Source organism: Urtica dioica, chromosome 7 (assembly GCF_054948205.1).
Source record: "Urtica dioica subsp. dioica isolate 48M chromosome 7, U.dioica_male_clone48M_v1_H2, whole genome shotgun sequence".
NCBI lineage: Eukaryota > Viridiplantae > Streptophyta > Magnoliopsida > Rosales > Urticaceae > Urtica > Urtica dioica.
The window spans coordinates 47979823-48004722 of NC_142762.1; the positions used below are offsets into that span (position 1 = coordinate 47979823).

Here is a 24900-nt window from a genome sequence, read left to right on the forward strand (position 1 = left end):
TTATGTATTATGGTAAAAAAATTCTCACAATTTACGAAGGAATATAGAATTTAAAATATCATACAGATGACTTAGAAACACTTTGTACGAGGATATTATGGTAATTTGTATAACAAACTTAAAAATACTTTTTTCCAAAAGCTAAGAATCATAGTTTTTCCATCTCATGTACAAAATCTAAAATCGCTTTTGGAGTTTTTTTGTAAAAACAGTTTTACCAAACACCAAATAAGCATTTTAGTTTTTTTTTTTAACAAAAACAAGGCATTTTAATCTCAACCAAACGCAGCCGGATCAATTGCTAAGTACATACATATTCTTGGTGACGAGGCCACAAAACCTTTTTTTTTTTTTTGTGTGTGAATTTTTCTCAGCAGTGTTTTAAATCCGTTCATCTACTTGACTTTGACCATTTGCCACAATATCATGAACAGATTCGTAATTTTCGGAGCAGGGTTTGAGATATCAGGAAAAAAAACGGTTGGTTCCCGAACAAGTATGTGATGCTGAGTATGTTTTGCGTTATATATCTAATTTGATTTCTCAAGTCCTATTTTGTTAACGACGTGAACTTCTTATAAGTCACTAGATATGTGAAGACTAACTTTTATTATGTACATCATTTGCGTTATATATGAGTTTTTCTTAATGCAGAATGTGTAATAACAAAAGCAGAATGTGTTATATATGATATAACTGATCATTTGTGTAATCTATTCACGTAAATATTTATGTTTTTTAAAAGCTATATCGTCAGTAGTATTATACTATTATTAATTATTATAAATGTTTAATTATTATTTTTGTTATTATAGAGGTTACTATTAAAATTAAATCTTGTGAAAGTGTAAAATTTACAAATCGATAACTATTTCTCTAAAAATACTAATAATATTTCTAAGTATCAAATTTTTTTATACTAATATATTGTTTTTAACAAAGCTAAGCTATGACCTCTCTAGAATTTACCTGTAATCTAATAGCTCTTTACAAACAAACGAGACAAGCTTAGTTGGTTTCGGCGTTGTCTTTGTAGAATGTATTCCTTTTCACTCTGACCCGTTCCCCGTTAAAGTGAATGAACTTCCATTTGCTCAGATATTTTTCTAAAAAGAGTTTTCTCTTCTCTTCTTGGCCAACCTCGCGAAAGGCACGCGCGATTCGCCACACTGTGTCTTCGTCCGGGCGAACGCTCGGTTCCTCCATATCTGCAAAAACCTGTTCGCCTCAACAGAACCATGTCAAAAAGCTGAGAACTCCCATCTCAAAAAATATTAATATATACGTATATATGTGTTGGTTTGTATATACCGCAATTATCTTATCGTTCATGTCATGGTTGTCGTACAAAGCGATCATCCTCGAAAAGAGCTTCTTTGAGATGGATCGCGTGTGCGTGTGCAAAATCATGTTCCACAGCGACTCGGCTTCGTCGACCCTTTTGTTCATATCAAATGCCATGAGAAGTGTGTCGTACGTTCCCATCGTTGTTCCCTGGCCTTTGCTCAACATCCACTTAGCAACCTGAGATAAAGCAAGTAATGCAAGTTTGCATTATTACAATCTCTCTTTTTAGTAAAAAATATATATATGTGATGCAATGTCATACTTGAATTACTCGAGTCCACTGGCTTCTCTTCCTTAGTATTCTCAAAGCCTTAGAAGCAGCAATCAGAGGGAACTCGGTCTCCCAAACAACCCATTTGTTCAGTGCCCCGTAAACGGCTTCTTTCTCGTTCGGAAGATCAGCGATCTGCCGTTTCGTAAAGAGAAGAAGCTGAAACTAAATAACAAGCTTGAAGCTGAAAAAGCAACTGTTGACATAAAAAAAAAGTATAATGTTCAAAGAATCTCACAATTCGAAGAAGATTAAGCGCCTTCTGTCCCGACCCAGCTGAATCCTTTCTCTTCCACAAGTGGTGCTCGTTCTTTCCCGCCTTTTTTACAGCTTTTCTAAACTCAGTGTAAGCAAAATCAAGATGAGCACTTGGCCATCCAATGACTATTTATATAAAGGGAAATCAACCTACTTCTGAATCGCATTTGAACGAGTTAATGCTTCGCTATTGGGCTTCCTAGAGAACTTGACACTTTTCACCGACTTGTCTTGGAAAGATCTCTCCTAAATCAAGGGAACAATACAGCACCAAAAAATAGCTTTTACTTGGTTCAACAAGTTCAGTTTTTTGCAAAAAAAGAAAAATAAAAGCAAATATAAAATGTTTCTTCGGAAAAGTACACACCTTTGTTGCAAGTACAACAAACCCAGGTATTTTACAGCTTGACCGCCTGAGTCACAATGAAAAGTCAGTTTTTTTTTTCGACCATCCTCAGTTACCAAATTATCTTAATTTCAATCAAAACCCAACCTGATATGAGTATAGCAGATAACGCTATCACGTACATAATAGAGTCCCCGTGACGGCGATTGGCAAGGGATTGAATTCGCACAACTTGCAAACATTGTACGGAAAACTCACTGAGAAAAGATTACAACTTTCACTTCAGATGAGAAATAGACATTCTATGGCAACAAAACAGAAAAACAAAGAACAAGAAGAGCAAGTAAAACAAGAATAAAACTTTCATTTATTTTTGCTTTGGTTGAATTCAGTGAGAACTAAGTATAGATGAGGTAGATTTTTGTGCGACATTTGATCAAACACTTGGGAGGTATTTCGTTTGGCCATCTAGACTTTGAAACCAAGTTGCCCACGAATTGAAAAAGAAAGCTCGGACGAGAAGAAGAATGAACCTGTGGGGTTTTCTATTCACGGGCGGGGATTCTGAGGGAGCAACGTAAATTGGATCGAAAACCAGTTCACTGGTAGCAAAAACGGTTATGTGAAAAAGATGTCGATTGAACTTTTGAAGCGAGATGTTTTTCCCTCTTACATACTGTGAGCATAGTCATATATCCATATATATATATATATATATATATATATATATATATATATATAGTTATTAAGTTATATAGCCACACGGTTATAGTGAATTGAGATATAACTTACCTTTCGTTAATTTCTTGTAAATAGCCAAATTAACTTATTTATTAACAGATTAATAAAAGACTTATTTAATCCAGCCAAACATGTAAAAAAAGTTAGTTAATAGGCTGCCACGTATGCAAGTTGGCTATTTACAAAATATTTACTAAAAGTTGCCTAATTTATAATTCCTATAGCCAATTTTTTTTTATATATATACACCCTAAAAAAAACTCAGTTTTCGTGACTCTAGAAGAAAAAAACCAAATAGAGAGAGAACATTTATTTGCCAGTGTCGTCCGAGATATATGCCTTGATGAGCTTGCCATTAATGGTTAGAGTGCAAAACTCAACCCCAATAAAGGACTTGGAATGCTAGAAAATCTAAATGGGAGAAACAAAGAAGACAAAAAAAAAAAATGTAACCCTATAAAATAACCTGATTACCTAGAGTCCCAGCAAAGTAAATGAAAAGAAGGGATTACCTTAAGGAGAGGGGAAAAAAAAACACCGATACGTAAGCGATGTGTGTAGATACATGTACAAAAACTGGATTCTCCTTTTTTTTCCTGATTATTATCGTTCACTGAAAAAGAAGAGAAAAGAAAAGGAAATTGATGACGATGGCCAAGAAGAATAAGAAAATTAGTGGTTTTCGGTGATATATGTTTGTTTTTAGCCTAAAAGCTTTATGGATAAAATTTACGGACATGTTTGGTAATCAACTCAAAAACTGTTTTTGAGTTTTCAAGGAGTGAAAATAGGAAACAAAACTGGAAAATGTGTTTGGTAAAATGTTTTCGGAAAAAAAATTTAAATAATTTTGAAGTTATTTTGTAAAAAAGTAAAGAAAACTGAAAACAAATAAAATGTGTTTTTGGAAATTTTTTTCAACTCTTCTCTCATCCTTCTCCTCATCTTCTCTTTTCATTATTTCAAAAACAAAAATGAAAACTATACCAAACACTTTTTTCAGTTTTTTCACTTTCTCAAAAACAAAAATGAAAACTGTACCAAACAGCTTTTTGAAAACAACTGCAAAATAATTTTTCAGTACAACTACAAAAATTAAAAAATAGAAAACAAAAACTTTTTGAGTTAACTACCAAACAACCCCGTATTCATATACCTTATTAACTATTTCTATTTCATATATACTTACTTTACAGTATTCAGATAAATTTTCTTGTAGTTTCCATTTTACAGTTTTATTTCATTTATTTTACTTTATTGTTTCATTAAGGTTTTTTTTTTTTTATAATTTCAATCTCAAATTCAAAGCCCACGATAAGCTGAGGGCAATGACATGATTCTTTGAATGGAAAACTGCCTAAAAAAGGTTTGCTTTGAAGTAGAAAGCATGAACGATAGCTTCAATTCCGATGCAATTCGGATTACGTGAGATGGTATTGTTGATGAATATTATCTCACATCTTCAATACCATCTTGCTATCTCTGCTATTAATTAGGATACTATTACAAAAACTGCTTGTATTACTTAGGTTTATAAGCTAAATCACTTGTCTTTAGTCTCACTCACATCCTGAATCGGATCTTCTTCTATTCGTATTTTGTCAATTGAGGTATATGAAAATCCAAGAAAAGCTAAACATTTTAACGGCAAGAGACTGAGACCGGAGTCAGATTTAATCACACCACATCCACACCCGAGGAATGCAATTTTTTTTTTTCCTTCTCTTATTTTTTTCATATTTTAAAAAGCAATCAAGCACCAAATATATATACATACATACATTATAATTCATCTATAAATATAAAACTAATTAATTATGACCATATTTGTTACGGCAGAGACAAGATGCAATGTAATATCTTTGGAACAAAAAATGAAAAAACTAAACAAAAATCAATGCAAGAAACCAAGGCCAGGTTTAATCTGATATTGAAATAGAACAAAACAAAAATGAATCTGAATAGAGCAACAAAATCTAGGCAGACAAAACTGCGGGTTTTTGCTGTGAAGGCTCTTGAGATTGAAGGCTTGCGTAATAGTCAACGAGGACTTTCCAACCGCCTGGGCACATGAACCCGTCCGGTGGACTCTCCCCCGTCCTAGCGTAATTCCGCATCTGAAAACCCCCGACACAAACGTGTCACCAAAAGTACTATCCATATGACTAATAAAAAAAAAAAAAAAAAATTATTTACATACCTTTGTTCCGGATATGAAGAGGAAGTCCTTGGCACGTCCCGGCTCGAAAAACGCCATCTTCTTCTGTACCGTGTCATACGCCGCGACCTGTCGGTTTCACATTTTAAACAAACAGAAGATTATTAGAAGACACATTAGTGCTCTAAAGTTAATTTTTTTCAGCGACTGAAATGGGTTTTTTACTTTGAAGGGCAAAATGTTGAGCTTGTCGAGGCCCGGGGCGATGCTGAGGACCTTCTTTCCGTGGTCGGGGTCGTAGAGGTCCCTATTCTCGGTGGGGTGTCCCATCCCCGCCGGATCGCGGCCCACGATGTAGAAGTTCGCCCCAGCGTTGATCCTCGCCTTGGCGTGCCATTGGACCTCCGTGGGCCCCGCGTAGTGCATCGGCGACGGAAATATCGACACCACCGTCGTCGCCGGGTCCAAAACCCCGTCCTCCAACACCTGGGATTTCATTTCACGACGGGCATAAGAAAATGAGAATGTGTTATACGCCCCCAAGATATTCGTGTTCATTCTTAATTTTAATATAAACCAAAGGAAATGATATTAAGCTCTCCAAATCCGAATTCATTCCTTGCAAAATACTTTCAGATTGTTTTCATACCATTTTATTTTCCTCTTAATCTCTCTTATTTATGGCCCTTAACTTTTCTACCAACTATATTGGGCTAAAAATTAAAATATTGTGGGTAAAATTTAGGCCAAAATCCTACCTTGGAAGGAAACACAATACTTTTAACTTGTTTCTATACCATTTTCCTCTTAATATCCTCACATATAATTCTGAAGTAAAAAAATGGTGGGTAAAAATATAGGGCGAAACCCCGTTTTACCTTGGAGTGTTGTTCCATGCGGACATCCAAAGGAACGTCGTCGGCTTTGGTGTATCCCCCGAGAGGGTGAAGCAAGAGGACGGGATTCTTGAACCCCATTTCCAAGAGCCTCGAGCGAGTGTCGTTCATGAGGAGAGCGTGGCCGTTGTGAACCGGGTTTCTGAGCTGGAACGCGAACACGGCGTCGGCTTCGCGGCGGTCGAACTCGTCCCTCAGCTGCTTCGGCGACAGCCTGTAATGGTCGAGCCCGTCGTTGTACTTTATCGGCTCCAACAATTCCAAGTCACCGCCCACGAGCCAGTCTCCGCTGGAAGCTATGGCTTCGTCCACGTACGGAAGCCCCGGGGCCGTCGTGCCCCACGTTCGGGCGATCCTTTCCTCTTTGTTGTGCTTGTATATCTCGATCCTGTCGTTATTATTCACATTATATCTTCTCTGTGTTTCATCTCAAAACCAATTGATAACAATGACTCTTCAAAATACCATCTTGCTATCTCTTCTGCTATTTAGGGTACTACTACAAAAATTACTTGGGTTTATAAGCTAAATCACTTGTCTTTAGTCTGATATAGTCTCTCACTCACATCCTGAATCGGATCTTCTTCTATTCGTGTTTGTACTTGTTTGAGCTTTGTGGGCTTGTTAAATCTAATGAGTTAAATTCAAAATCAATGAATTCATGACTTCTCTTCTTCAATTTTTTAATTTTTATTTTATTTTAAGATTTTAAGAAAAAAAAATCACATGAGAAAGTTTCAAATTAGCCACGTGAATTTTTTTTTTCTTCAAATTAGTCCCCTGACTACGTCTTCTAGCTCTGTCCTTGCTTCGATTGAAAAATTTTATATTCATTTCTGATTAATATAATGACAGTGCGAATGAATGAACAAGATTACATTATATAAGCCTTCTCCCCAAAACATTCCTCACATGTTCGCGAATTATAATAAAATTATTTAATTCCGAACAAACAAACAGTTTTTAATTTCACACATAATCAATCTTGTTGAACAATAGAGAGAGAGAGAGAGACGAGACTCACCCGCGAAGAATGGCGACCAAGCCTCCGGTGGGACCTTCGAGTGCGACGTCCTTCGCGGAGGCGATCCGGTCCTTGGTGACGTCATCGACGGCGAGGACGATCGGCAGCGACATATTGACGACGGAGCCACCGCCGCCGGGAAGCCGGAGGGAGTTGAAGTGGAGGGACTGAAGGTACTCGCTCTCCCTCATGAACCCCCGGAGAGGGCTCGCCCAACCCTCGCCCACCACGTGGACCCACTCCAAGTCGATCCTCGTCAGCGGGACACGTGGCAGACCCTTGGCCTCCGCCGCCCTCGCCGCGCGGTCCGCCTCCGGTACGACCAGATCTACCAGAGCTCCGCCGTCGGGGTCGATCAGGGAGCTCTTGACCGTTGAACGCGGCGGCGTTGACTGCATTGCCGGCGCGGCGTGGACGATCGAGAGGAGAGGGTTCGTCGGGTTGTAGATTGAGCTCCGATTCGGTCTGAGACTCGCGGCCTTCGCTTTTCTTCTGCTGTGGCTGATTGTGTTGAGATTGTGGCAAGTCACGTTTAATTTGATGGTCATAGACATTTTTATTGCTAATTACTTTAAATTAAATTAATTAAATAAATGAAATATAATGGCCTTGTGTTTGTGTTGTTGCTCCTGTTCTTCTTTCTCTACTTCTTTTTTTTTTTTTTTTAAATAATCTTCTTTCTCTTCTTATTGGAAGAGAGAGAAAGAGAAGAGAGAGGGAGAGAGTACAGAGTGAATGTGTGAAACGAGAGTGAATTCAGGTTTTTTAGTTGTTTTTTTTTTTCATCTTCTCTTCCGAGGTCTTCTCTCTGAAAGGAGAATATTTAAGACCGGATTTTTTGTCAAATTATACAATTTAATTTACTAGTTTTTTTTTTTTAAAAAAAACTTGCACCATTTTTATGGCAAGGTGTTTCCAACAGGTCCACATATTTGAGAGTTTTGGTGTGTGAGAGTGAGAAAATGCTAGATTTTTTTTATAAAAAAATAATGATAGATTTATTTTATTCATACGTTTTTTTATCTATTTAATAAGATTGATTCCGATGTGAATCCAACGGCCATAAAATTGGCAGTGTTACCACAGAATCAGTGTTGAGCCAGAAGGTCCACATATTGGCTCGGCTTTATGAACTGTCCATGAATTTGTGAGTTTAGTGGGCCCACTAATGAATTTCATCCCACGGCTAAAAGGAGAGAGAGACTGCTTTGTACTCATTTGAGAGTTTTTTTTTATTTTTAAATAACAACATAACTCCACTACTCTCATTTGATAGTTGACGACGCTCTAATGTCATAAATCTTTGTTCTTATGAATAATATTCGAATTCGAATTCGAATGGAATCTTTGTAGTGACTTTTTTCTTTCGCCTTATTATTTTTCTTTTGGAATTTTCGCATTTGTACTTCTTTTGTGTATTGATTGACGGGATACATAATCACACGATTGCGAAGACTGAACTTTATTAAGGAGAAAAAGAAATAAGAAAATTGACAGAATAATACAATATATTTGACAATTATTAAAAAGGGGCTCTAAAGAAATAAGAAAATTGACAGAATAATACAATATATTTGACAATTATTAAAAAGGGGCTCTAGTTTACTAGCCTTTTTAAAACTTAGAATTGTGAAATAACCAACGTTTTAGTAATATTTGATAATTAGCCAATCTTTGATGTAATAAGACATAATTACCCTTATTTTTTCCCGTAATTCTTTGCCAAAAATAATTAAATGAAAATAACTTATCTATACATAAATACTCTCTCTCTCTCTCTCTCTCTCTCTCTCTCTCTCGTTACATTATTAGCCATAACGAAAGTTGAAAAAAAACAACATCGCAGTTAATAGTCGGTAATAACTGTTAATAGGTTTCTACCAGGAACCTATTAACAGTTATTACCGACTATTAGTTGAAGCAGAAACCTATTAACAGTTATTAACGACTATTAACTGCGTTTTTTTTATGTTTTTTACCTTTGTCCATGGCTAAAAAATGTGACGAGAGAGAGAGAGATAGGGAGAGAGAGAGAGAGAGAGAGAAAGGGTGAACGTGAAAATAGAGAGAGAGAGAGAGAGAGAGAGAGTGAGATATATGAGATCCTAATAATTAGGGATTTTGAATAATAAATAAGATTTTATTAATTTCGAAAATAAATTATATTAATTAATTAATAAGGGTAAAAATGGTATAAACAATGTGCCACATAAGCAAAATGGCTAGAAATCAAAAAAATCTTAAACGTATGACAAAATGAAATTCTTAAATTTGAATAGGCTTAGTTAGTTACAAATCTCTATTAAAAATTAATCAAAATTCAAATATTAATATATTTACAATCAAATCAGTTACGACGGTTGATTTCATGACATATTTGATTACGAATTGGTGGTTGATTATGTGATATATATAATATTAAATGTGTCAATATTTAAATATTAATTAATTTTTTATAAATGATAAATAATTGTTATTATGGTTATCAATTTTTCAATATATATATATATATATATATATATATATATATTATTAAATTGATCGAAATATCACGTTGAAGTCAAAGCTTGATCATTTTTTTCTCTTAGGCTGAAGTCAGGCTCCACTAGTGCGCATAGTACATGACTTCACATTGAATTCTTACGAGGAATGGAATTTAGCCCACATGTCAGTGTGTATTCATTCTCACTTTAAATTGAGTATCAATTTCCCTCCTTTCCACATGTTATTTTACATATTCATACGATTGAGTCCTTGGGTTTCCGATGAATATATATTTTAAGTTCTCTTACTGCTTTTTATATTACGTGACCATTTCGTTACACCAATTGTGATCAAAGAATCATTGGGATATTAATATTATAAGTCCCTCAAATCTGCTTTCTCTTTTTAAACCTTTCTCTCAAATGTTTAGAGTTTTCTTAGAAACTTCTTTTCAAATTTCAGGTCACTGTTCTTGAGTTGTCGGACGCCTTGATTAACTAGGGATTAGGTTTAAAGGAGCGCTATCTCTTTTTTTTTTTTCCTTTTTTTTTCTGGTTAGCTACTCCTGAGTCAATCTTGCTCCACCTTTTTGTGAATTGTGTTTCCGGTGCTACATTTCATGAATGAGCCTGATTCATATTATATTATACTTTGATTATGAGAGTGGATATCGCCTTCCCGGCGAGCTGGACCAGTTAGGTCCAAAGCCAGTTCGGCCCAAAGAGTTCAAGATCATCGCGAGTTCGGCCCAGCGCAGTGACAAGGTCTCTCCTCATAAAGGGAGCGGTAAGGCCCAGTTCGGAGTCCGAGGCCCATAAGCCCTACGTCTCTGAAAGTTAAGCCTGTCAAAATAACGTATACCTGCCACTTCTTCGAGGAATCGGTCAAGTTGCCTGAAGAAGAGGACGAGTCCCGAGATCGGCGAGATGAAGACTATTCCCGGCCGTACACGTGGAGCAAGCTGAGAGAAGAAGATGACCAACGAGCTAGCTATAAAAGCCAATCACTTTCCATTTTATCGAGGACGGTTTTCTCATAAAAAAAAGCTTATACAATTTCATATTTTTATCTTCTGCATTCAGATCATCTGTCTCGCGTTCATTTTGTATTTACTTGTTTCGTTCATGCTTATAATTCAATAAAGAAATCTTTCTTTCACTCGTATTTAATATCTTTATACTTATATCTTGACATTTTTTAATTTCGATCCCTTCTTCATAATCGGATTCTGAGACCCTTCCTTCTTAAAATAAATATACGTATCCTCAACTTTCAATAACATTCGTATAAATTGTTGGAACGAGAAATCGGTTCAACAGACTAGTGGCTCTCTGGCCGTCGACGAAGAATCTGCCATCTATGTCGGTGACTTGGTATTGACTGTCTTCCCCGAGGATCTTGGATTTTTGTTTTTTTACGAAGGCCTTTAAGTTGTAATTGATAATTGGGTGGTTGTTTTATGGGTTCGACTATTATTAGTTTTTTTTTTTTAATTTATTGTTTGGTCTTGTCTAGACTATATTATTTGACTATACTTTTGTGGTTTTTGTGTCCCGATGAAATTTTATAATTCTTTAAGGGTAAGAGTTTGAGGTTTTTGTTGAAATTTTAGTGGTGCAGACACTTGAGCGTCTTCCTCAAGTGTTTGGTTCATCCATCAACTTTAGAGGGTATGTTGAAATAGTCATTAAATTGTTTGAAGTTTAGTGTGACTTATCTTCCATTCGGCGGAAGCTCTCAAATGACGTGCTTTCATTGACGATATGAGTGAATCTTTATAATTACGAGATCTTATTCTTCGGTGTAAAGATGTAAGATGTTTGTGCTTTTACATGTTATATATCATTTGTCTAATAGATTTACAAAAAGAAGGAATAATCATGGGATCATTTAAAAAATAAAGTTCTGTCTTTTAAATTTTTGGTGAGCCTGACGTAAAGATGTCAAAAGAGACATTGACCCAGATATGACTGGAACTTTTTTTATTGGAGGGTTGAGCAGAACATGGCCTAATCAATACGAAATTAGGTTTAATTTAGGATAAGATCCTCAACTTTCAGAGTCGAAGGCCGGGTTCGGATTTGAAAAGTGTCTAAACTGAGTTTCAAAAGACTCAAACCAATATCATTTAGAAAAATAATGAATAAATGTATTTTTTAATATGCAAAATACACTTATAATCAAGACAATAAAAAGTTAATTAAAAAATATTTCATTAATAATAAATTTAATTTATGGGTTTAACACTTTTTATACATATAAACATAAATTATTATAAGCATAGAATGAGATATTAACGTAAAGTAGTTTGCTCGGGTAATTTCCAAGTCTGGGAAAGGATTTGTGGACTGAGGGCTAGGAGGCCCACAAACTAGCTCAGTCTCATGGGCTCATTTGTCTCTTCTGGGCGGGCTTACCCAAAATAGCCCGGTAAGTTTTTTTTATTTTTGGGAGAAAATATAGCCCGGTGAGTTGGTATATTCCAAGAGAAAATGGATATTTATTATTATTTTTTTTTAATTAAGAAAATGGATATTTATTTATATACCAAAAATCCATTAAAAGTACAAAGTACAAACCGACCGACCTGTGTAAAATTTAACTGTATAAAATTGATAAAATATCCACATTTTCCCCCAAAATTACACTTTCCATTATCATAAACCGAATTATAAAGGGGGTAAAACTGTCATATAAGTGACTTTCTTGCCCTAGTTTGCCATCAACCAAAAATATCCAAACGTGGTGGTATATTTCGTTTGGTGTTTCCGAGAGTTTCAGATTTGGTTTAGGGCTCGACGAAGATTTTTTCTTCTATTTCCCGCGCTTTTCCCGGAGATTGAGTTGGTAGTCGGCGAGCTCGGAGCGGTCTGCAATGGGAGTCCCAGCGTTTTACCGGTGGCTGGCGGAGAAGTATCCAATGGTCGTGGTCGACGTGATCGAAGAAGAGCCGGTAGTGATAGAAAACGTTTCGATTCCGGTCGATACCAGTAAACCTAACCCTAACGGACTTGAATTCGACAATCTCTACCTCGACATGAATGGCATCATTCACCCCTGTTTTCATCCCGAAGATAGAGTATGTTTTCAATTCTTCTATTTTAACATCTCTAGTCAGAGTTCGAACTTTTAGCGTGCTTTTTCCGTTTGGTTTTGACGAGCAGCTGTCGATTGAAATTTTTTGTATGTGATTTTTCTTTCTACTTCTGGTATTCGATTTTGTATACATGTCCTGGTGATTAAAAACATCGGTAATTCATTTCATCATGTGCCTGAACTGGTGTTTATGTTATAAAATGATGGTTATTGATTCATGAAATCTAATCATGTGCTTCATTCAATTGTTATATTATCTGCTGGTAGTGTAAGTGTCTGATTGGTTGTGTATCTAGATGTTCGTTCGTGTGAATTAGGTTTTCCGAGTATGTCATATTGATCACTGAAAGCATAGCGTGTTTAGTTGTAATCAGTATCCGACGAAGAGGAATTCTAAGAGTGAATTTCAGGCAGTTTTTCCATGCGTGTACCCAACGTTGCCATTTTTTTATGCACATTTATTACTGTTTGTTTATTTTGTGAAGTTTATTTATTGCCATTGAGCATATTGGTTTAGCCATGTAGCTTATGTTGCTATCTGGACGGCATTTGGAAATCCTGTTGGATTTACCGAGTTTGTAGTTTTGGAGGCTTTCTATTTACGTTTGAACTTGGTTTTAACTACGTTAAACTTGTTTCTATTTTGAATTAGGACTTCATATTGTTTCTGCTCTGTCAATGAACATTTAGCCATACATGTTATTTTCTTCCTCTAGATACAATAATTTTTTCTGTACCTTACTTTGGTCACATGCGGTTGAACATAGGGTGGTCATCCTAGTGAATATGCAAAATTTTGCTATGTTGCTGGTTGGTTTAACGTCTTCTCTTAAAATGGCTATTGTTTTCCGTTCTTCAAGTTGATTTTTGTTTTGGTTTTAATGAAAAATCCCATTTGAAGAGAGACATGGTAGGACAGATTTCAATGTCTGGAATCAATTTTGCATCCTGGATAACCCAGGACAACTTTGTGTGAGCGCCATATATTTGACAATTATATTATTGCTTCATATATACGCTGTGGTTTGGAAAATACTCTAACCATGTTTACAGGACATTTTAATGGTTTTTGTGATGACTCTATTTGACGTACAATTTCTTTTATGCAGCCTGCCCCAACAACTTTTGAGGAGGTATTTCAATGCATGTTTGATTATATTGATAGACTTTTTGTCATGGTGCGGCCTCGGAAACTGCTATACATGGCTATTGGTGAGTGTCGAGTGAAAAAAAGAACATGCTATATTGTATCTGCGATAGTCATTATTCTAGTAAAGTGTGGCCAGCGCTGAGTGCTTGGCTGGTAATACATAATCAGTTACCTCTATTTGTTGTGCTAATTATGTGGGAAAAAAAATGCTAGATGGTGTTGCCCCAAGGGCCAAAATGAATCAACAACGATCTAGACGATTTAGATCGGCTAAAGATGCAGCTGACGCGGTACGTGCTCTTATGGATTATAGGTGGGTCCTCCATGTGTTTTCACGTGAAGGGCTTTATACCTTCTGCTTTATATAAATACATCATGCAACGTTTCATGTCAATGAATCATTAATGAATTTTAGATTCCTTAGGAGATAAAAAAAAAGAATCGAGTTTGCTCCACAGTAGGGTGGTTAGCATACTCTTAATTCATTAGTTCTGCACTTAATAGACCTAAGGATAAAATGATTCTTCTGATTACGCTCCAACTTCATCTCTCTAGGCAGCTGAAGAAGAACGTCTGCGTCAAGAATTTGAAAGGGAGGGCAGAAAGCTTCCTCCCAAACAAGACTCGCAAGTTTTTGATTCAAATGTCATTACTCCCGGAACTGAATTTATGGCTGTATTGTCAGTTGCATTGCAGTACTATGTTCATCTCCGATTGAACAATGACCCTGGTTGGAAAAATATTAAGGTCATTCTTTCTGATGCAAATGTGCCGGGTGAAGGGGAACATAAAATTATGTCGTACGTACGTCTCCAGAGAAATCTTCCTGGCCATGATCCAAATACACGCCATTGTCTGTATGGTTTGGTATATTTCTTCCTATAATTATGTGTTCAATTTGTGCAATATATTTCTTCTTCTCGCACATTTACTTTAATGTCTAGAAATTCTTATCGTCTGTACGGGTCTTGATTTTCTGGCAGGATGCCGATTTGATCATGTTGGGGTTGGCTACTCATGAAGTTCACTTTTCTATCCTGCGAGAGGTTTGATCTCTTTTACAGTTTTATAGATATGACAACGACCAAGTGATAAAATTATACATGCAACATCCATAGCATAACTAATTGGCTTTCCTCATAAATGTGTTACCTTATTTTTTTTCCCTATCCCTGTAGGTTGATTTGTGTTTTTTTGGGGTAAATTTCATAGGTTGTGTTCACTGCTCAGCAAGACAAATGCTTCCTCTGCGGTCAGGTGGGACATTTGGCTGCAAATTGTGAAGGAAAGGCAAAGAGGAAATCTGGGGAGTTTGACGAGAAAGGTGATACTGTTGTTGTAAAAAAACCATACCAGGTTAGTTTATATTATTTTTAGTTCACATAATTACTTATAAATTGATAATTTTGCTCAACTAGTAGAAGCTGATTATGCTTATATTGATTTCATATGAAGTGTGCTTTTGAATGTTCAGCATGGCTCTAGTTTATGGAACTTCATAGATATGTTTCTTTGGAAATTTACATTTTATTTGAGGTCATTGTCTCATATGTGTTGGAAGTAGTTCTTTCTTCTATTTCTAATTTTTTCTTCTTTTTATCTTATTTAATTTGCAGTTTCTCCATATTTGGACTCTTAGAGAGTATTTAGAGTATGAGATGAGAATTCCACATTGTCCATTTGAGATCGACTTGGAGCGCATTGTTGATGATTTTATTTTTTTATGTTTCTTTGTGGGTAATGATTTCTTACCGCATATGCCCACACTAGAGATTCGCGAGGTTTGTGTTTTTCATCCCCAACGACTTATGTTGCTGTTGACATTATTGCTTGGATTCGTCACTTCACACTTCTGAAAAACTACTTTATTATTATTATTATTATTAAATAAGTTGTTCATTTAGTCATTTTCTTTCTTGATACACAGGGAGCAATCAATTTGCTTTTGGCAGTGTACAAGAAGGAGTTTGTGGTAATGGGTGGATATCTAACTGACTCGTGGAAGGTATCTTAACATTTCTTGGATGTAAGATCACTAGTTGCTTACTTATTTTTGGATGTTTGTTACTGACTTAATTGCTTTCTCAGCCGAATTTGGCTCGGGTAGAGCATTTCATTCAGGCAGTCGGAGCTTATGAAGACAAAATATTCCAGAAAAGAGGTCGATTGCATCAGGTTTGTTATATTATAATTTGCTAATATCAAATCATGCCTGCTTTTTTGTTTTCCAGAACTTTATAGTTCATGGAGAACCAAAATGCCAATGTGTATCAGGTGTGCTTGTCAACCATCATCAATATTCTCTCCAGGATTAAATATGGATAATTTTTTTTTTGATAAAATTTATGGGATAAATCGTGTGGTAAACAGTAGATGCGTAATTATTAATTCAGTAGTGCCACGTGTCACAAAAACGTATCTAACTTGGTCCATCACCACTTCAGCGCCAAGCAGATAGAATAAAGCGGGAAAAGGGACAATTAAGAAGAGGAGATGATGCTGCGCCTCAATCGCAACCAGAATCTCTTGTTCCAGTTTCTCAGTTTCGTGGTTCTCGTCTTGCTTCAGGTCACACTCCTTCTCCTTATCAGGATAGACAAGGCGGTTTCTCAAATGGAAAAGATAGTTCGCGTGTACCCAAAGCTGCCCGTTCATCCTCTTCTGCGACTGTTGGCGCCGCCATTGTTGAGGCTGAGAACAGTCTTGAAGATGTAAGTTTTTGTTAAGTCTCCTCATCCCACATATACAAGCTGTTATCCTTGGTAACCTCCCTCACTTACCAGGTACAGGAGAATAAGGAAGACTTGAAGTTTAAGCTCAAGGAGAGAATTCGTACAAAGTCTGATGCTTTTAATTCTGACAATCCAGAAGAAGACAAGGTTTATTCTCTGATGCCAATTTAAGCGATATGAAACAGTGAATTAAATATGTGAGGAGTATTGATGTCTTGGTACAACCCCCTTTTTTTAGACTACTTTAATTGGCTATTAGAGTGTTGGTCATCAATGCTAACAGCGTAAATTTAGTTTCACGTAATGCAAATGGGGATAGTGCATTACTAGTGTAAATCTATTTTTTTTTTTTCGAAAAATAGGTCTTGCTGCATAGCTTCATCGACTTATATAATTACCAACTTCTACAAGCATTTATTTAGAGAAACTTCAGCCTTAGTCGAATTGATCTCCTCGTACAGGGTCTGTAGGTGTTTATCACTGAGATGTCCTCCCTGTACTTCTAGTCTTCTACTACCACTATTCTAATTATTTACCTGTTATTTTCTGATACTTTTCATTTTACACGCCAAAGATTTTACTTCTATGTTAAGAAGAAGCTCACCGTTGTCACATGAATCGAATATTCATATCTTCTATCTTCTTTTATCTTCTATCCTCATTCACTAGGTTAGATTAGGGGAACCAGGGTGGAAAGATCGATACTACGAAGAAAAATTTTCTGCAATGACTCCAGAGGATCGAGATGAAATACGGAAGGATGTTGTAAGTGCCACTGCTGTTTACTAATTATTCTTTAACTTGAATTCTTTTGTTTGAAGATGGTTCAGCATCGGCAAAAAGAAAGTTGGAAATACAATAAAACTGGATTGCCGATGAGGCTTGCTCTGACATTAATGTATATGCTGGCGTTAGGTCTTGAGATATGTTGAAGGTTTATGTTGGGTAATGCACTACTATTATGAAGGGGTTTGTTCATGGCGCTGGTGAGTTCTTATTTATTTCCTCCGCTATCTTGTTCCGTATTCCTCAGTGAGCTATTTATTTTAGTTTCAAATATTTGTTAATGTTCACGTGCCTGTCAATCCTGGGCTACTATTTGCTTGTGTATTGCCATACCTGTTTCGTGGTGCGAAACATTTTTTTTTTCTCTTTCTATATCTCGATGAGGAAGCTTTTTGCAGTTGGTTAGGTCATTGAATATAGTTTCCTTGATGAACAATACAATTTTTTTAATCGGTGCACGGAAAACAATTTTTTAATTCTTTTTTTTTTAATCTGTGAAAAGCTAGGAGAAAATGAAATTTGGGTCGGAAACTTATTGCTGTAATGAACTTAAAACTTCTGGTAGAGCATGCTATAATTGATTTGTACCGAATTGTGATGACCCTTGGTAGTATTATCTGGAAATTATAATAAAGTGAAATATAAATTAGAATTGCTGGACTGCGCTCTCCCAAGGAATCACTTTCTTCCTCTCAACCTCACCCCTATTTTCATCTCTCATAATCCACAATAATTTTTATCTATTTATAGACAAATATACTATTTATTAGGTCTTTTATGATCGTCTTTGCAAACTTGTTTGGTCCGTGCAATTTTTTAGAAGTTTTTATTTTATTTTTTTTAATAACTTTTTTTGGATTTCAGCGACATTCAATAAATTAGCTAAATCGATCACTTTACTAATAATTAATATCTTTCTATTCAGGTTTTACCCCTATCACTATGCACCATTTGCTTCTGATCTCAAAGATCTTGATAAGCTAGACATAAAGTTTGACTTGGGATCACCCTTTAAGCCATTTAATCAGCTTTTAGGAGTTTTCCCTGCTGCAAGGTGTGCCTTCCTTCTATTTATTCTTTCACCCTTGTAATAAAACTCAAGTTGCATTGACTGAGTTCGATAAAATGCAGTTCTCATGCCCTTCCAGAGCAGTATAGGAAGTTGATGACCGACCCAAATTCACCTATCATTGATTTTTACCCTAGTGGTATGTTACTTCAACAATAATTGTTACATGTTACTTGTATTATAGTTGGTCGCACTGAGAATCCTTTCTTATGATTCAGATTTTGAGGTGGATATGAATGGAAAGAGATACTCCTGGCAGGTGAGTTGCGTTACACTTTGGTTGATTATATAATTACATGCAAGTAAATGGTTCTGATATTGTTGTTTCTTTTTACTGTGAAGGGTATTGCAAAGTTACCTTTTATTGATGAAGCTCGACTTCTTGCTGAGGTTGAAAAAGTTGAACAGACGTTAACGGTATGAAATGGCTCATGTTCACTCAAATTCATTCATATTCTCAAACTTATGGTTTCTAGTTCTATTTTTTTATTATTATTATTTTTTCTGTTAGAATTAAGGCTTAATCTGAACCCTGAAAATGCAAAAGAAAAAAAATGAGACTCGCTATGGTTTTCCTTGTCTTGTTTGGATTAAGGAAATTTTTTAGGGAAAGAATATCTGATAGAAAAAAGCAGTGGAAAATGTATAACTATAAGTGTAGATTTCATTTTGGGGAAATCGAAATCCAAGGAAACTCACACGTGTGGGATTTAATTTTCCCTATTTCACACATGTGTGCTCCCTTTATCATCTTATATATTTTTATTTCTTTTCCTTCAAGTTTTCCAAACATATCCAACCAAGTATGAGAATAATATTAGTGAAACTACTTTTGTTTCCTTTAAAATTTCTGTAATTTCCAAACACAAAAATAATTGTTGATTGACATATAACTTTTCCTCACCATTTCTATTTCCTTAGTAAAATCCAGGTTCCGAACTAAAGCCTAAGAAACTATGTCATTCTGTTACATTTTTAACTCTCTTTTTTAATTTATATATTTATTTATTTTTATTTATTTTTTATTTTTTTCTGATTGGCTTTAGGAAGAAGAAGCCAGGAGAAACAGCAGAATGTGTGACATGCTGTTTGTCGTATCATCTCATCCGCTCTCTGTATCTATATATTCTCTTGACAATCGGTGTAAACAGTTGACGAACACGGAAAGAGCCGACATTATGGAAAAAATTGATCCTCAATTCAGGTTGGTCTATAGTTTCATAATCGACTCTGGCCGTTGAAGTGAGGAGTTCCGATGCTTCTACTTTTTTGTGTGCTCCATATGATATACATTCTTCAGATAAAATCTGGATTCTAATGATGTGATCAAAGCATATTTTAATTTTTTTTTTTCCTTTTTTGTTTGTTAAATGTAAGGATTATATTCTGACCGTTCTTTGGGATGAATGCAGTGATGGGATGAACGGATATCTAGCTCCATGTGGTGGAGATCCTTGTCCACCTGTTTTTCGGTCTCCTGTTCAGGGCATGGAGGATATTGTGGATAACCAAGTCATGTAAGCCTTTCATATATCACGTACCTTTAAATAATACCGGCTTGTTAATCTTTGCAAAGATTCACTCCATGATTCTGATTTATCCCTTCTTATTTTTTTTGTCAGATGTGCGATATACAAACTTCCGGATGTACATGAGCACATAACCCGACCTCCTGCGGGGGCTAAATTCCCAAAAAAGGTATGTTGCCGAGAGAAAAGTCATATTCCTTGGCCTTTTAATCAGACTTGCAGTTTTAAAACTTGTTTGCTGTTTGGCATGTTTATTGAGATCTCTTCTAAATTTTTGTGTCATGAGATGGATTTGGTATACCAATTATTTACTTCAGAAAACGAATTATGTCAAGAGGCATTGAACATTTTTCTTCTTTCTACACTATTCTCTTACACGGGAAATAGAGCGTTCGTTCATACGTAGTTGATTTGTTTTTGCTGGGCCACAGATCTTATAACATTATAAGTTTTTGAATATTTAGTTAAAGCTATGATATTGACATTACATCGTTGTATCAGATTGTTAATCTGGGTGATATGCAACCGGAACCCGTGCTATGGCATGAAGATTTTGGGAGAAGGCATAATGACAATGGAAGGTAATATATATATACATACCTCGATTATTACTCAGACGATAATTGTTTTATTTTCAATTTAAACTCAGGCAAAACCACCACAACCAGAACCGAGGGGGAATTTCTGGTCGACAGCTAGGAGACGCGGCACATAGGCTCGTCTCCAATAGTCTGCAGAGCCATCACTATCAGCAGCCGAACCAAAATCAGAGGTACCAAAACGCGCCTCAATACCAGCCGTCGAACCAAAACCCTAACTATCAGCGGCCCCACCATCGGTACGACGATCGGCACGCCCGCCATCATCACGACAACCGATCGCAATCCCAGTATTACGACCGGACCAACTTGGGGCACCAAAACTACCAACAGCCCGGACCGATATACCCCCGCGGACCCGTGGTGCAGAATCCACCCGAGTACGGAGGCGGGTACGATAGCTATCAGAGTTATCCTCCGGGCGAGGCCGCGGGGCACCACTGGCAAGGCGGCCGCGGGGGTTGGGCCCCGCAGCCGCCACATGGCGGCGCGAGGGGCTACGACTCGCCCCACCACGCTGGTAATAATCAATACTCCGCCTTAGACCGGAGAGGGAATAGGAGGCCGCCGCCGCCGCCCCATTCCGGCGGCTACAACCGCCGTTAGAAAGGTCTTCCTTTATTATTTAGTTTTCATATATTTTTTTTTTAAAATTGTTAGATCATCAGCTCCGATATTCATTTTTGTTTTAGAGATATTAATTGAAAAAAACATAAACTGATAATCAAAAGATTATTTTTCTGTGTTCTGGAGGTTTAAGAGTGAGCGTGATTAGTTTGTTGTACCATCGAATAGTTATTTGGATTTTAAGTTTACCTAGTTATGGACTTTGCTGAACGTTTTTTATTCTTTAGAATGGAGGACTCCGTAGATTACAAGCTTACGTTAATAATTCGGATACGAGATATTTATGGTTTCTGAGAAAAATACCCAATAGAGCAATGCTAATAATAATACCCAAATATATTTCGGGGCGTATAGCGAAAAAGAGACCATAACCTTGAGGGGAAGTTCCATAGTCGTAGGTCTCGCCTTGGGTTGTCCTCATCTTGACCATCCCGAAGGACCCGAACTCTTTAAGGGCTCTTTCTCTGTCCGAAACCGAAGCCTTTACTTTTACTCTTATGTTTCTGCACTTTATTTTGTTTAATTACATTGTTATTTTGTATCTCTGAAGATGAAACACCTGTGTGACATGTTTCATTTATGGAATTCCGTTAAGTATAGTTGCATTATGTTCCGTTAAGATATCTTATTAGACTCCTTCATGAATTATAGAGGTTATTTCTAAAAGCCGAAGTTGAACCCGTTATTTCACTTTTGGAGTTTTCAGGTTCACGTCTTTGTACCATGACTATCAGCGACTCGAATTTACTTTGATACCAAATCTAAGAGAGGCTTTTCACAATCTACATTAGTCTTAGTCTTTGTATTACTTTCTATAAAATGGAATTTTTTTATTTAAAAAGGAAAAAAAAAAAGGGGACTCTACAGCCAATTCTATCGACGAAGTTTGATCGTGATCACACGCTTTATACTTGAGCCACAAAAATTAATAAATATATATATATAAAATAGGGAAGAGAAATAAGTGTAACCGAAAACATCTCGCGCAAAATTCAAGAAACAATTATCTAGGAATGATAATAAAAATAATAAGTGAACGAATGAATAATGGAGGGGATATCCAATCAAGCACACGAGTGCAGCGCAGTCACAGCTTGTAATTGTCTGCTGTTGGTGTTTAATTTCAGGTCCCATCTTTTCAATTTCTTTGACTGTTGACATGAAATAAATACGTCTCTCTCTCTCTCTCTCTCTCTCTCTCTCCATTATTTGCATTATCAATATATCAAGTACAACTCGCAAGTAAAAAAAAGAAATAATTGCGCCTATAGATAGATTTTGAAGAGATTGATAGCTGACTTAGGTCGTTTTTGACACCATTCGGTTGGAATGTTCATTTATTGGGTTTTGTTCATCACAAACACACAGTATTTTTCCGAATGTTTGTCAATTTGTTTTTACGCGTAACCATCTCTCAACTTCAATCAAATTAATAATACATTGCATGGGGGCTTGGAAATTTTATTCTGGTTTTTATTATTAAACAAATTTTATCATGTCCCATGTCAAGATTTTTTCTGCTTCTTCAGTGCTTAATCTCTCAGATTTTGTAATACCTGCTTCCTTTTATTTTTATTTTTTTTTTTTGTGTGATTTTGTAAGATCTACTTTTATTTATCTACAAGGCTTTGGCGAAAAGCTGACTTTTTTTTTTTTTTTTTTTTTTTTTTTTGGCTTTGCTATTTGGTTTTGTTTCAACTTTTTTTCTCTGTCGAAGATTAGTTATGATTGAAATGGCTGATTAATTCTTGGATTATGTTGTGAGGTTCATGGAAAAAGAAAACTTTATTGGACAATGCCAAGACAAATCCCTATTCCCGAATTAGTGGATATCTTAGTAATCATCATGGATATCAATCACATATTATAATATTAGATAATATAACATTGACATGGTTCTTTCTTTTATATATTTCTCACAATTTTAGAACACGGTTTCTACAGCGATTTATAAACCGACAAACTATAATCGATATACTAATCCAAACTTCAAATTTTTAAGTTTTTGCACGCTCACCAAAACATACAATCTCATCCCTGAAACTATACAATTACAAATACAATTTTCGTCACATCGTAATATTAATATGCTTAAGGGACATCGTAATATTATTTTAAGATGACGTGTTTTGAGCTGGTAATAATTTATATATACGATAAAAAATTGATGCCACGTCGTAGCAGTTTACTCAGTCATATTATTCAGGTGTTCACACTATAGCAAAAGTTTTTGCATAGAGATGATTAGACAACTTGCCAACTAATAGAGGATACAAAACAGCTTTATAATAAAAAAAAAAAAAAAAAAAAAAGAATGAAGTTTAAAAAGTTCCAAAATATATGTGTTGTCCCTGGCTCCCATAAACATTTATAACCAAAAGAATATATCTAAACGAGTAAAGCCCTTCTTTTTGTTTTTTTTTTGTTTTGTTTTTTTATTAATGGAGGGATTATGTTATTTCTTCTTCAACCTTCCAAAAGATCAAAACAAAACACGGCTTGAAGATAGGTCATCTCTTCCACACCACTTTCTATAAATATAACACTCATGTATACAATTATAACTATAAAACAAGTACACGTCAAAATACCCTCTCTCTCTCTCTATGTATATATATATATATCAATATATATATATATATATACATTATATGTAAGGGAAATCAAACCTAATAACTAATTCATAGTCATATATATATATATATATATATATATATATATATATATATATCTCAATATATATACATACATATGTAAAGGGAAATCAAACCTAATAACTAATTCATAGTTATATACATCAATAATTATATGTTAGTGTACACTTGTTCGGTTGTTCCGGAATAACAGAAGTGCGCTATTAATTTGGAATTTTACCGAAAATTAACGTGACCTGACATGTCTTAAATTTTATCATATATCTAGAGTTGGCCTTGGTTATATTGGTGTGCACAAAAAATCAACAATCATTTGGTTATAAACGAGATACAAAAAATCCGATATATACATAAAAGATAAGATCTAATTTTTTATTAGACTGAAATCTTTTTTGACCTAGGATGTTATATATAAACATTAATAATATAATTTCTTAATTTATTAAGTATGATGTGTGAAATGGAAGGCATGTATTGTGGATATTATTTCTTTTGTGCATATATCTTAATGCTTAAGAAGGCAATTAAGACCCGTGAAGTGAAAAAAGAAATTTCTGAATATTATACATAGTTTGATTGGAGAATGGAAGGACCCTCCTTTCATTAAATAATGTAACTATTTCAAATTTGTATTTATATATAAGAAACCACCCTAAAGACAGAGATGTAAGGAAACACGAGGACGATGACCAACCATTTATAATATAAAAAAGTGTTATTGGAGTGGTCATTGATTGGATAAGAACTTTTTAAAAACAATATTGACTATTCCCATTTGAATGTTTAAACAAAATAAATTATAAAAAAGAGAGGAAATAATTATGGAATTCTTTGTATGTGGATCAATGTGGACGGATTAGAGGAAGCATACCCTCAGTTTAGCAACCAAATATGGCTCTTAAACTATACCATATCTCCACGTGGAACCTTTTCTATGGAATGTCAATGTTTGGAAGAAAATAGTATACTTTTTGTCCCTATAACAACACGCCACGTGTCTTACTAGGCCATTTGGGAAGAAAAGTCGTAGTGCCAATCTTTTCTAGTGCTTTTCTTCCTTTATTATAAAATAAAAAGTGATGATATCAAATCAAATCATACTCAAGGTTGGTTGCTACGTGACAAGAATGTCG

The 24900-nt window shown here is 35.5% G+C and overlaps 3 protein-coding genes across 4 annotated transcripts; 1 reads left to right on the forward strand and 2 right to left on the reverse strand.

Moving 5' to 3' along the window:
* Nucleotides 1-871: 871 nt before the first annotated feature.
* LOC149392435 (pentatricopeptide repeat-containing protein At4g18975, chloroplastic-like) lies at nt 872-2294 on the reverse strand (the record flags this gene model as incomplete). The annotated part of the gene is made up of 6 exons (XM_089620113.1): nt 872-1218; nt 1312-1524; nt 1610-1753; nt 1857-1953; nt 2031-2122; nt 2244-2294. Coding segments are annotated over 6 exons (807 nt in total), but the record flags the coding sequence as incomplete, so codon positions are not given.
* Nucleotides 2295-4757: 2463 nt separating this feature from the next.
* Nucleotides 4758-7842, reverse strand: APS2 (Pseudouridine synthase/archaeosine transglycosylase-like family protein). Its single transcript, XM_089620191.1, has 5 exons — nt 7042-7842; nt 6000-6405; nt 5347-5607; nt 5164-5250; nt 4758-5080 (listed from the first exon to the last, which is right to left on the reverse strand). The coding sequence occupies exons 1-5, from the start codon at nt 7593-7595 to the stop codon at nt 4940-4942; spliced, it is 1449 nt and encodes a 482-aa protein (XP_089476317.1). The 5' UTR covers nt 7596-7842; the 3' UTR covers nt 4758-4939.
* Nucleotides 7843-12230: 4388 nt separating this feature from the next.
* Nucleotides 12231-21323, forward strand: XRN3 (5'-3' exoribonuclease 3). 2 transcript variants are annotated; one of them, XM_089618869.1, is made up of 22 exons: nt 12231-12604; nt 13731-13833; nt 13985-14061; nt 14327-14638; nt 14755-14817; nt 14984-15127; nt 15388-15552; nt 15699-15776; nt 15860-15946; nt 16216-16482; nt 16555-16650; nt 17173-17268; nt 17419-17489; nt 18215-18343; nt 18421-18497; nt 18577-18617; nt 18701-18775; nt 19405-19562; nt 19771-19875; nt 19981-20056; nt 20389-20468; nt 20537-21323. In XM_089618869.1, exons 1-22 carry the CDS (start codon nt 12401-12403, stop codon nt 21090-21092), a joined length of 3060 nt encoding a protein of 1019 aa, XP_089474995.1. In that variant the 5' UTR covers nt 12231-12400; the 3' UTR covers nt 21093-21323. The 2 variants fall into 2 exon arrangements, with proteins under 2 accessions (XP_089474995.1, XP_089474996.1); XM_089618870.1 differs by having other exon boundaries at nt 16561-16650.
* The last annotated feature ends 3577 nt before the right edge of the window (nt 21324-24900 follow it).